Raw genomic sequence first — 12,927 nt, 5'->3', positions numbered from 1 at the left:
ATGTTGATTAGGCAAAACAGTATAAAAGCCAATCCAATAAACTACATTTAGCGAAGTGCTATACTAATGCACTAATAACGAACTGTTCTTTTCTTAAGATCGGAGCCAGTAATGGGTTGTCAGCAGGAGAAGCACGTAAACCTTGAAACATACCAAGTTCCACAGTCGAGAGTAAACCGTAATCAACACAAGAAACAAACATAAAATTGAACAAACGCGCATATTATAAGTGACGAAGCGGTCTCACATAAAACAGGGCACACAGGTTACAACAACGAGGGTTGTAAGCCCATTAAGCCCCAAACATCAGATCACCACAAGCAAATGTCTCGAAGACACACGCACACGGCAACAGGATAACTCCACACTGGCAGATCATGGGATAGCAGCAGTTATCAATCAGGCCTTGACACACAGAACATCAAGCCCCCAGACGACGACGACTCCTCTAGTACTCGTCACCATCATCGCCATCCTCATTCTCGTCGGACTCAGCGCCAACCTCCTCGTAGTCCTTCTCCAACGCGGCGAGATCCTCACGGGCCTCAGAGAACTCACCCTCCTCCATGCCCTCACCCACGTACCAGTGGACGAAGGCGCGCTTGGAGTACATGAGGTCGAACTTGTGGTCGATGCGGGAGAACACCTCCACGACGCTGGTGGAGTTGGAGATCATGCACACGGCCCTCTGCACCTTGGCGAGGTCGCCGCTGGGGACGACGCTGGGCGGCTGGTAGTTGATGCCGCACTTGAACCCCGTCGGGCACCAGTCCACGAACTGGATGGTGCGCTTGGTCTTGATGGTGGCGACGGCGGCGTTCACGTCCTTGGGCACGACATCGCCGCGGTACATGAGGCAGCAGGCCATGTACTTGCCGTGGCGAGGGTCGCACTTGGCCATCATGGAGGATGGCTCGAAGGCACTGTTGGTGATCTCGGCAACAGAGAGTTGCTCATGGTAGGCCTTCTCCGCAGAGATCACTGGAGCGTAGGACGAAAGCATGAAGTGGATCCTTGGGTAGGGCACAAGGTTGGTCTGGAACTCATTGACATCCACGTTCAGAGCACCATCAAACCTCAGGGAGGCGGTCAGGGATGAGATAACCTGCACATTAGCAATAAACAAGTTGGTTAGAGAACAGCACAAACAAGAAATGGCAGTGAATTAACATAGCAGAGAATTTGAGATCATTGCAAGGATACAAGACTGTACCTGAGACACAAGCCTGTTGAGGTTGGTGTAGGTTGGGCGCTCAATGTCAAGGGAGCGGCGGCAGATGTCATAGATGGCCTCATTATCAAGCAGAACAGCAACATCAGTGTGCTCAAGGAGGGAGTGGGTAGAGAGGACACTGTTGTATGGCTCAACCACAGAGGTGGAGACCTGAGGGGATGGGTACACAGTGAACCCAAGCTTGGACTTCTTGCCATAGTCCACAGAAAGGCGCTCCAGGAGAAGGGAACCAAGACCAGAGCCCGTTCCACCTCCAACAGCGTTGAACACAAGGAAACCTTGGAGACCAGTGCAGTTGTCAGCAAGCTTCCTGATGCGGTCAAGGCACAGATCAACAATCTCCTTGCCAACTGTAAAGATTTAGCACCCCAAGTTAGTCATGTAATTAGCCACATAACAAAAAAAATAGCACCGTGGTAGTAAGAATGGAACTCACTGGTGTAGTGACCACGGGCAAAGTTGTTAGCTGCATCCTCCTTGCCATTGATGAGCTGCTCAGGGTGGAAGAGCTGGCGGTAGCAACCAGTCCTCACCTCATCAATCACAGTAGGCTCAAGATCAACAAATACAGCACGGGGAACATGCTTCCCAGCACCAGTCTCACTGAAGAAGGTGTTGAAAGCATCATCACCTCCACCAACAGTCCTGTCACTGGGCATCTGACCATCAGCCTGAAAGGACAAAATACATGTTAGCGCCTTAGTGGTACATTATTATTTCAGTACAGCAAGATAACACAATTCAAAAGACTGACCCACAATAAATAACTAGTCCTCAATTTAAAATTTGAGTTCCTAAATAGACATCTATGAATATGCTGTACATCGGCACTACAGAAAATACGATTCCCAATAATTGAACAATTGTACTTTATTTAGTTGTTACTACAACAATGGAAGATACAAGATCGTTTCAAAACTACCATACATGCGTGGAGTATTTGTTCCACAGATCTGGAAAAAACAGATCTGACGGGCAGTGTCACCAAACACTAGACATATGTATTTGTATTAGGTGGGTGACGTGTACAAACATGACTACCAGATCTAGAATTAGAACGCGGCGTGCTTTGGAAATGTTAAGTAGATCCAAATACATCGGTAACAAATGAACATATTCATATGACATAGCTGTAAAACATCATGATCTATCATATCAACTAGAGGGGATCTCGGCATGTATCATTCTATTGCATCTAGAACCATAGCATTTCCATGTGACAAACAATTTTGAAACATACATTGCTCAGATCTACCATAAGAACACCATGTTCATGACAGCATCGACCATGATTTCCACATTTAACAGCATCCCGAGGTCAGATCCAGTGTTTAGAACTATCATTTCAGCAAAATTCACAAAATAAATCCTCCAATTCGCCTACATATATCCATTCCACGCATCCTAGGACCAGATCCACCATACCAGTATACACGAACACTAAACATTTCATCAGATCCGCTAACTACGACAGAGAAAACGCAGATCCAGACAACCAGATCCACCGACAAATAAACACAGCCCCCCACATCCAACAACCGCGAATCCACCCAGATCTGACCCAGAAGCAGGCACGAAGAACACGGGGGGTGAGGGAGATGGGACGCGGATCCGTACCTGGATGCCATGCTCGAGGCAGTAGAGCTCCCAGCACGCGTTCCCGACCTGGATACCGGCCTGGCCGATGTGGATCGAGATGCACTCCCTCATGGCGGCGGATTGGGTTGATGCTGCGACGGCGGCGGAGAAGGGAGAGAGGGGAGAGGAGGAGGAAAAGCGCGGAGGCGCGGAGAGAGGCGAGTACGAAGACGCCTTTCTCTGCGTTGTCTCGGCTTAGGGTTTGCGATCCCCGCACTCCGCCCGTTTTATAGGGCCAGACAGCCTGGACCTCTCAGGAGTGGAAGCGAAGGGATGGGGGAGTTTTTCGTTTTACCCCCTTTGACGTCTCCAAAATTCACTCGCATCTCACATCGTGCCTGCAACGGTCGGGTGGTTGGATCATATAGAGAATATTTAATAAGTTAGGGAGCTTTATGATAATATCCACCGCAAGGAGGCCACCCGCCTCTCGTTAGTTTCACTGACAGGTGGGTCCAGAGGCTTCCTTCGTGTGCGGTTAGCGAGTGCACGCGTCGCTCCAAGAAAAAGCAGTAGGTGACCTGGCCACCTCGTTGTAGGTGCGACCGATGCAGACGTCCCGCTTGCCGGTGGGCCCACGTTACAGCTGGGTCCCACATATCGGTGGGTGCGATGAGTTGTTCGGTGCGTAGGAGTAGATTGGATCCCAACGGGTGGTTGCGTCGTCGGCGGCCCTGCCGATTTTATTTTCGATTTTTGAAATGCGAGAGCGGGAGAACGGCACCGTTGGCTTGGCTGTGGATGCCGTTAGCCGCACCGGACTATTCGGCCCAGTTCCATTTTGGCCCAACTTGAAACAGCGCGGAGCACAAGACGGGGGAGCCCATTTAGGCCCGTAATCTCAGCCCTGTAGAAAGTCCGTGTCGTTGCGATGGACCAGAAAGCCCATGGGCCTTGGAGGCGTTCTCTGCTGGGAATAAAATAAGTTCACACTCTGTCCCTCAACTTTACGTCGAGTTTGTTTGACATCCCTAATGCCCAGTACCAGAAATCTTTTGATACAAATAAGGTTTGATATAAAGTGGCACGTGGTGAATGGCATCGTTTGAAAAATCTTCAGATCGAGCGGGCTTCACAAGCCGTAAGTGCAAGTGCCAAAATTTGTGAAGAAAATTACTTCCTTCATTTCACAATGTAAGTTATTTTAGCATTTTCCACATTCATATTGATATCAATAAATTTAGATAGATATATATGTCTAGATTCATTAGTATCAATATGAATGTGAAAAATGTTAGAATGACTTACATTGTGAAATGGAGGGAGTAGGAAACAGTACTTATAGTGTACACGAGGTACGTACGCATGCTTATATGTGTGCTTGGTTGGCTGGTTGACACGGTCAACATGGGCTGGGCTGGGCTTGGCTGGTTTGTGTGGGCTCGGTGATGCAGCAACAGCGAGGAGACGGAAAAAGTACACCAAAGGTACCTCAACTTGTCATCGAGTTATGAAATCGTCCCCCAACCGTAAAACCGGATACAATGCATCCCCTAACTTATAAAACCAGTGCAAACTAGGTCCCTCGGCGGTTTTAAGCTTGGTTTTGTCCGACGTGGCAGCTGAGTCAGCGTGAGACCCACGTGGGCCCCACATGTCAGGTGCCACGTCAGCAGACCGGCCGGCAGTGGGGAGGAGTTCGCCGGGACGAGGAGGTCCGACGGGCGGCCGGCGATGTGGCGGCGCCGCCCTCCGCCAGCTTGGCCTTGTAGACGGTGCAGTATCTGGCCGATTAGGGGTGAAAACGGATCGGATTCGGACAGATAGTAGTCATACCATATCCTATACCATATTTTTTAATCGGATTTGGAGGCGGTGCGGATAATGTGCGGATGCGGATGCAGAGCGGATTATTTCGGATGTCGGAAATGGTGCAGAGTCGGTGCGGACTCGGCTCGGAAACGGATGAAAATAATCGGATATGACATGTATATACAATCGATACAATATCTGATCATCTGTACAATGAGCAACAATGAGATACCAATATCACAATTCACATGACTCATGAAAGCACCGATCACATCATAATATTATGTCAAGATGTTAACGATTAACTTGTCTTCTGTCCAAAAGCATGTAATCGACACATATAGTATTGACATCACGATATATCGCATTCACATAACACATAAGACATAGAAGTTCCACAGATGTTAGAAAAAACAGTATTGCGTAACATAGGTGATAGAGTATTGGAGGTCCACAAATGATGTCCAATTCTCATATAAATGATGCCCGGGTTGGAGACGGTAGGGCGCGTCGCTGGGTGGAGAAGTCAAGCGGCGGCGTGGGAGGACTAGAAGAAGAGAAGTCTCGATGAAAAAATTGGTTGACGTGACGCTGGTGGAGTCACGGACTGAACTCCTGTATAGATTGATGGATAAGGTGGACCTGGATGGGCTGAATCTTTACACGATGAAATGCTCATGTCAAATGGGCCAAATTGAGTGGTTATATGGGCTGTGTAATTCGGATTATCCGGCAAAACATTTATCGGATAATCCGCTTAAAATAGCGGATAATCCGTATCCGCCGGATATTACCGATACCATATCTAAAAACCCTTACCATATCCTCACTTCGGACGGATTCGGAGCGGATCGGATCGGATAATATCCGCTCCGTTTTCACCCCTATGGCCGATGAAAATGACGACGGCGGCGGCCATTAGGACAATGACGATGGCGGCGACGGTGGAGGAGGTGAGGGGCAAGGGGGTTGGGGGGTTGGTGAGGCACTAGTGGGGTAGCGGCGGGCCGCAGAGCGCCGGGCTGTTGGCGAGGAAGGCGTCCGGCGGCAGAGAGGCGAGGTCGGGGGGAAGTTCACCGGAGAAGTTGAGGGAGTGGATGGGGGCGAGGCCGTGCGGGATAGGACCCTGGAGGTGGTTGGTGGAGAGGTCGAGGGAGCGGAGGGCGCGGAAGACGGTGAGGGAGGAAGGGAAGGGGCCGGAGAAGCGATTGGCGGAGAGGTCGAGGAGGCAGAGGGCGTCGCAGGTGGTGTTGGGGGTGACAGCGGCGGGGACGGGGATTGGGCCGTCGAGGGCCTCGGAGGTGGAGCGACGACAATAGGATCTCGATGCGTTCCGTCCGTGAAGTCCTCGATGCGTTCCGGCGGAACCGCGGCGGGTCGCCGTCGGCGCTCGGGAGACAGAACCACCCCACGTCGATGTCGATGACCTGCACGCCGTGCCAGAGGTTCCGCCACCGCCGCCGTCGACGCGGACGCGCTTGCACTGGGGCTCAGATGCCTCCGCCGCCGCCTCCTCGCCTTGGCGACCTCCTTCCTATCGCCGGCCGGCCTGCCCGGAGAGGAGAGAGAGAGGAGGAGGAAGGGAGAGGAGGGGGAAGAGAGATGTGAGGACCAAGTGGCACCTGACATGTGGGGCCTACGTGGGTCCCACGCTGACTCAGTCGCCATGTCAGATAAAACCGGGGTCAAAACCACCTAAGGACCTAAAACGAACTGTTTTATTATTTGAGGGACGTTGGGTATCTGGTTTTGCGGTTGGGGGACGATTTTGTAACTTGATGACAAGTTGAGGAGCCTTCGGTGTACTTTTTCCCGAGGAGACAGGTGGGACCGAGGGAGTGGCGAGGAGGAACGAGGCAGCAGTGGCCCAACGAGCAAGCGCAGTTGGACCGGACAGCCTGCTACTGCTAGTGCTAGCTGGCGACCCATGCGAGGAAGGAGATCGGCACTTCAGCAGGAGCGCGTGAGGAGACCGAGACCGATCGGGCGCCACTTCGACGTCGGATTAGGAATAGAGTCCTACTGATATTAGGAGTATTAGGAGTTCTAGTTGAAGGTTTTATGTATGAATAGATAGGGAGTTCTAAGCCTAAGGAAAGAGAAAAGTTGGGGCTTATTTAGGGTTCTGATTTGAGAAACGTCGAGGGGTTTTCCGGCTAGCTCCACAAAGTGGTGGGCTAGACGACCTAGATTCGAAGCCTCGCTTCTTCTAATTATTTGATATTAGGTCATTCCCTAATATTCGCCGTTTTATTTAGGGTTCTGACTTAAGTTTAATAGAGATGGGAGTAGTGGTTTAAAGGGTACCTCAAACATCCGCCACACTTAAATCTCAGCAACAAGGGCACGACGGCCATGGCGACGGACGCGCCTTTACCTTCATGGGTCGTGCTCAACAGTGCCGTGAGCATTGCCCCAGGTGCTGTCGAGAACGAGCCAGAGTGGGCAATCAAATGCTCGCACAGGCAGGCCTACCCCTACGCATGGCGGGGCGTGAAGGAAGCCAGCGCCTCGATGGCGAGGGACGTCACGCTCCTCGCGCGCCTCGTGGAGCCTCCGGATCTGTCCTCCCTGTACATACGCCTACCCGCCGATGAGCTTCGCAGGCCGCGCTTCCCCATGCCCGACAGCGGCAATGGCGATGACGACGAGATCCGCGACGGCGACGTGTCGTTGTCGGAAGGACCTCTTCTGAGGGCTTCCGTCAGGGCCGCCGACGAGAAGCTCGTCATCCTCACCTCGACGCTACCAGATTGTGACCGTGCTAGCTTCTACCTCATCTACAACGCCACCAAGACGTCTCTCTCCATGATCCCCCTCCTTCCCTCCTACTGCTCACCCTCCTTCACGATGCGACCTCTCCCCATGCGTCGCCGCAGCGGTGGAGATGGCGGTGATGGGGACTACTCCTTGGCTATCATGGCGAGGACCTCGGTGCTCGATGAACAGACACGAGACCCCATCGACCGAGATGTCCTCTGCCTGTGGCCACCTCCAGCCTCCGCCAAGCCGCTGCCGCTGTCGGGACGGCGAGGCATCGAGCCATGGCGGGTCAAGCAGCCGCACTTCCCCTCCCAGACGCCAGGCAGCTTCGTCGCCGACACGGTGTTCTCATTCAACGGCTAGGCTTTCTGGGCTGACCTCGCGCATGGTGTCCTCTACTGCAACTGCGACGACGTGCTTGCCGGCGGGTACGACTTCCAGTTCCACTACCTCGGGCTGCCCATGGAGTGCCGGCTCGACGACGTTGACAGCTGCACGGGGAGGGGGAACCCGGCGGAGCACCGGACCATGAGCTATGTCGGGGACTCCATCAAGTTCGTGTCCATCGGCGACGGTCTCCACCCGGAGTTGAAGGTGTGGGCTCTGTTGCCAGCCACTATGGAGTGGAAGAAACTCCACGAGCTGAGCATGGCGACGTTGTGGGGGTTGGAGGGCTTCAAGAACGCTGGGTTGCCAGAGAACCTACCGATTCATCCCATCCTGAGCACGCAGCAAGATGGTGTCCTGTACCTGGTCTTGCCGGCTGAGGAGAAGGTGGAGGAAGACATCGTTGTCGCCGTCGAGGAGGAGGATGTGGCGGTAACTGAACAACGGTACTTGTTCGGCCTCGACGTGTGCAACAAGAGGACCCTGTCATCGAGACATCTCCCGGACAGTGGCTATCTCTTGGGTTTCGACATGTTCAGGTGCCTCGACGAGCGTTGCCTCTGTCCTCATGCCGCTCCGAGCACTGATGAGAATGGGGCGCGTCCAATTCCAGCTACACGCAAGAGGAAGTTGCCAAGCAGTCCAAGCCCTCCTTGATGACCTGAAAATGTTGTAGCCAAGCGTTTGGTAAAGATTTCTATGAGGCCAATAATTAAGGAAAAATAGGGTCTATAATGCTATGGGACCAAGTTTGCACAGTTTTGAATAATAGAGGGGCAATGATTTCTGGTATTGGGGATTAGGGATGTCAATCAAACGACGTAAAGATGAGGGACGGCTGGTGAACTTATTCCTTCTCTGTTGCGTTGGACTCGTGGAGGGACCACAACTGAACTTTTTCCATTACTATATACTATACATGTAGATGGGCCCATGTCGGTCCGAACGAGCATGGACCCATGTGAGGCTGCGATCCCCATGGGCCATGGCCAGAAGGACAGATAGTAGTGCAAGGGCCCATCTGATGGTGCGCGTGATTGCGAGCCCTGCCATTTTCTTCTTCTTACTACCTGTTTTGCAGGCTGCAGCACCAGTGTTCTTGACAGAAGAGGAGAGAAAAATTTCAACAGCTTAATTGCCTACCCCTGTACAATTCTTTCATCAATCGATTGATAGCTAAATACTAGTACAATTGGAGTAACAATTACCAGCAATATGAAGCACCTTTGCCATTTCTTTTCATTTATCTTCTGGGCGTTCTCATTGTCTTTTGTTGCAGAGTTTCCCGAAGGATGACACTTACAAGTCGATAAACCGTCTAGAATTTCTTGCAGAGAATTCCATTTTCCCTACTATGATTGTCAGCAAGGAAATTTATGTTGCTAACCGGCCATATAATTTGGGGGGGTTGCCATTGGTTGAGCAGCTAATTTCTAGGGGACAAACATCACTATCTATGATGGGGTTTTGAGAGCGACTGTTTGCTATAATCTAATGCAACAAATCGCTGGGCAAGCTTTCAGTCAGATCTTTTCCTTGGACATTGTCCAAAAAAAGAATTTGGATCTTGCCACTCCAATAATGCATATGAAAAATTCACACAACAGACAAATTTTCTCTGCAGAGCCAGAGCCCCCCCACTTGCTTCCATCAGTGGTTGTGTTGGAGGGTTTAAACAAATAGTAGGAGATTAGATGCTTTGGTTAACAAAATCGAAGTCTTTGTTACCACCAGAGCAAGGTAGGCATTAGTTGACTAATGACCAGATGAGGAGAGAGAGACCTCCTTAGTTGTCAAGCCACTTAGTTGTGCTGTGACACAGCAATAATAAAAAAGATTGTATAGTAGAAGTATCCTTCCCAGTTAGCTGGGAATTGTGAAGGAGTTCACATGGGAATGGCATCATATTGTCATGCTCAAGGTTGAATTCTTAAGTTCCCAACAAAATAGTTGGGAGAACAAGAATATCTATTATAGGTGGGAAGAGCAAAACTAGAACAATAATAATATACGAGTTTCTTCAGAAGTGAACATAGAATCGCCGCGCCGCCCTCCGTAATCTTATGAATTTTTTGGACGGACAAGGCATAAACTATATATTATTCTAATCCAGATATGTCTGATTTGTTTATATTCATTCTAATACTTCGTATGATTTGTTTGTGATTCCAGTTCACCAATAATTATTTCCGTGCATATTTTAGGTAATGGAAACGGGTTACATCTCCGTCCTCTGATTTCTTCCGGGCACATATTTTTCAGTACCAATAAAGGACTTATCTTGTGTTAGCTGAAAGAGATAAATGCAACCATAGGGAGCCATAAAGTTAACAACAAGCACATTTATTTATTTTTATACTTGTGTAAACAAGAGGGAACAGCTACATCTTGATCCTGTTACAACAAAACCCACAAAGGAGACTACAAGCAAAGGGTGCAATCAAGCTGGGGCCAGCTTGTATGACCCTAAAAAAGAGAAGAGAGACACACACCCTACACTACTTCTGAATCAAGAGCTTGCAAAAGTCCACCTCAGAGCTGAAAAAAGGAAGGCACCATTTTCTCCACAATTTGAAGCCTTTTGGGTTTGGGAACAGTGTGTGATAGGATAGTGTATGAGATGCCAGCAAAGGTTGGTATTTGGGTTTGAAAAACCTCAATCCTCTCATAGAAAAACAGGGTGAAATCAAAGGGCAACATTGCAGAAGGGGAGAAATGAAAATAAGGTTTTTTTGATAAAGTCAAACTCCCCTTGATAAACAGGCCCTAGAAAAAGACAGGTCTCTTTTTTACGTTTCTACCCTCTCCCAAGAACATGGAGTGACTAGCTCAATCCATGCAAAAAAATGTGATGGGAGAGAAAATAGAAGACTTGTAGGTGGATATTTAGGTAATCTGCAAATTCTCTGCACCCATGCAGCAAAAACAGGTGGTTAATGGCTAAATCCTTGAGGGGGTGTGCTCTGTGGTGGATTGCAAGCAAACTCTCTTCAGAAGCAGAAGCAGGGAAAGGACCTAATTAGAACCATCAGCCTCAGATTTCTCTCAAGGCTAATGATAAAAATGTAGTAGGAAGATTAAAAACCAAAGATTTGATCTAGATTAGACTTGATCAGGAAAGCAAGTCCTTCACAGGGATAACTTGAATGCTTGATTTAGCTTCTTGACGATATCTTTGACTGATAATGAGAAGTTCTCTCCAGCCTGCAAGAACATCATCACCATTCCTTTTTAATCCATGTAGCGTAAAAGGTGATTAATTTGGGGGTTAAAATAAATTCGAGGGAGATTGGGAGCTTACGGTGGCCATGATGGTGATGTCGAGGGAGGAGGAGGTGAAGGGGAGCACATTGGTGTTCATGATGGTGAGGCCGATGGTCTCGACCTCGGAGAGGGCGGTGATGAGGGCGCCCTTGCGGTTCTCGCAGTGGATCTTGACCAGCACGGTGCGCTCCGACACGCGGGCCTCGATCTCCGGCAGCCCGGCGGTGGCCTCGCCGCCGTCGAAGTTCTCGTCGCAGGACGAGCCGTCGTCGTCGTCGGCGGACAGCTGGGACTTCTTCACCAGCACCGCCGCCTCCACCGGCCGCCGCCGCGCCTCCTCCTCCAGCCCCTTCACCTGGTCCTGCAGCTGCTTCACGTACTTGATCGCGTCGCCCAGCACCGACGCCTTGTCCATCTGCATCGGCAAATCAAGGTTCGTCAATCATCGGAGCTTTGCTAGGTCAGGAAATAGGAAGAGGAAGCCATGCACGCAAGGTGTTTGGATGCGTGCCTGCCTACCTTCTTGAGGCCAGGGACGATCTTGGAGAGGGCGATGAAGCGCTGGCTGAGCTTCTCGCGGCGCTTCCGCTCGGCGAGGATGTGTTCCTGGTTCTGGGAGGCAGGCCGGGAGGCGGCGGCGGCGGGGGCCTTGGCGACGTCGGCGGCGACCATGGCGTCGTAGCTCCGCTTGACCGGGCGCGCCTGGGAGAAGGGCGCGGCGGCGGCGTCCAGCTCCTGCTTGGGCTTCAAGGCCGCGGCGGAGGCGCCGCCGTAGTACGGGGCGCTCTGCGCCTGCCCCGCGCTGGCGAACGCCGCGGCGGCGGCGGCGTCGGCGTGGCCGCCGAAGGAGAGGATGGTCGGCGAGGAGGAGTCCGCCGGGGAGCCCTGCTCCGTGATGCACGAGTCCCAGCTGGTGTTCACCTTCGCCGCCTTCCGCGGCCGGTGCTCCGCCGCCGCCGCCGCCGCGTACTGCTGCTGCTGCACCATCATCGCCGCCGCCGCCGCCGCCGCGTCCGCCTCGCCGGCCTGCCCGAACGCGACGGCGATCTGCTGCTCCGTGTACTGCTCCAGCAGCCCATCCGACTGCCACTGGTGAAAAAAGCTCGGCTCATCCATCACCTGCCACCAAAGAAACCATGGATCGATCCAACATCAGCACACAACCATACTCGAATCCACAATTAACATCGAGATGACCAAAAAATTTACCATATTGGAGAACCACTGCGTCGCCATTTCTACTTCCCTTCTTCCCTCGACGATTAATTCCTCGAAACCAAAGATGGGGGGTCTTGAGAGCTCAAATCACACTCCTGCTCATAAACCAAACACCCACAACACAACAGTCAGAACCAACAGCATTTGCATTTGTTTCTGTGCTCAAAAGAGAGTGAGATTGAGTTGTTCTTGTGATGAATGTGTGGGAGAGGAGAGAGAGGATGAGGAGCGTGTGAGACCAACCTATGGAGATTGGGGGGGGGGGGGGGGGGGTCAGGTCTCTTTCGTTTCCACCAATGGAGACTAGACAAGCTGCACCACCTTATATAACCGGGAAATTTAACTATTTGCCACTCTTGTGACATAGCAATTAACGATTTGCCACATCCTGTCAATGACATGTGGGCCCTCATGTGTCTATGACATGTGGGCCTAGTGGCAAATCGTTAAGCAACATCTGTAAGAGTGGCAAATAGTTAAAAGCCCCATAACCATGGGGCTTGAGCTAATATGCCACTATTTTAAGGCCTCTTGGTTGGGTGTGAATGTGAGCTAATCTCTCTCTCTCTCTCTCTTGCCTTGCTTCCTTTGAGCTGCTGCAGAAACTGTGCAAATGGTGGCTCAAGCTCAAGTCTTCTCTTCCCTGGTTCACTTTTGATTTAAGGTTAGGG

General features: G+C 51.2%; 2 protein-coding genes and 1 pseudogene across 2 annotated transcripts; 1 reads left to right on the top strand and 2 right to left on the bottom strand.

Annotated features, from left to right (window-relative positions):
* Positions 1-206: 206 nt before the first annotated feature.
* On the bottom strand, positions 207-3,069 carry LOC4333966 (tubulin alpha-1 chain). Its single transcript, XM_015774849.3, has 4 exons — positions 2,852-3,069; positions 1,671-1,905; positions 1,214-1,584; positions 207-1,105 (listed from the first exon to the last, which is right to left on the bottom strand). Exons 1-4 carry the CDS (start codon positions 2,942-2,944, stop codon positions 449-451), a joined length of 1,356 nt encoding a protein of 451 aa, XP_015630335.1. The 5' UTR covers positions 2,945-3,069; the 3' UTR covers positions 207-448.
* Positions 3,070-6,937: 3,868 nt separating this feature from the next.
* On the top strand, positions 6,938-8,569 carry LOC107276301 (uncharacterized; annotated as a pseudogene).
* Positions 8,570-10,101: 1,532 nt separating this feature from the next.
* On the bottom strand, positions 10,102-12,537 carry LOC4333965 (transcription factor bHLH18). The gene is made up of 5 exons (XM_015772363.3): positions 12,500-12,537; positions 12,248-12,351; positions 11,558-12,157; positions 11,076-11,453; positions 10,102-10,978 (listed from the first exon to the last, which is right to left on the bottom strand). The coding sequence occupies exons 2-5, from the start codon at positions 12,272-12,274 to the stop codon at positions 10,904-10,906; spliced, it is 1,080 nt and encodes a 359-aa protein (XP_015627849.1). The 5' UTR covers positions 12,275-12,351; positions 12,500-12,537; the 3' UTR covers positions 10,102-10,903.
* Positions 12,538-12,927: the final 390 nt, after the last annotated feature.

Source organism: Oryza sativa, chromosome 3 (genome assembly GCF_034140825.1).
Source record: "Oryza sativa Japonica Group chromosome 3, ASM3414082v1".
NCBI lineage: Eukaryota > Viridiplantae > Streptophyta > Magnoliopsida > Poales > Poaceae > Oryza > Oryza sativa.
Note: the sequence above shows the minus strand (reverse complement) of the source record. Positions and strands in the feature narration are given on the sequence as shown.

Excerpts from the sequence above, each read along its gene's own strand:
- LOC4333966 (XM_015774849.3), bottom strand. The coding sequence starts at position 2,944 with ATGAGGGAGTGCATCTCGATCCACATCGGCCAGGCCGGTATCCAGGTC. Across the intron at positions 1,906-2,851 it reads GCCTCGAGCATGGCATCCAG|GCTGATGGTCAGATGCCCAG; the intron begins GTACGGATCCGC and ends TTGTCCTTTCAG. Across the intron at positions 1,106-1,213 it reads TCAACAGGCTTGTGTCTCAG|GTTATCTCATCCCTGACCGC; the intron begins GTACAGTCTTGT and ends GCTAATGTGCAG.
- LOC4333965 (XM_015772363.3), bottom strand. The coding sequence starts at position 12,274 with ATGGCGACGCAGTGGTTCTCCAATATG. Across the intron at positions 12,158-12,247 it reads CGCAGTGGTTCTCCAATATG|GTGATGGATGAGCCGAGCTT; the intron begins GTAAATTTTTTG and ends CTTTGGTGGCAG. Across the intron at positions 10,979-11,075 it reads ACATCACCATCATGGCCACC|GCTGGAGAGAACTTCTCATT; the intron begins GTAAGCTCCCAA and ends ATGTTCTTGCAG.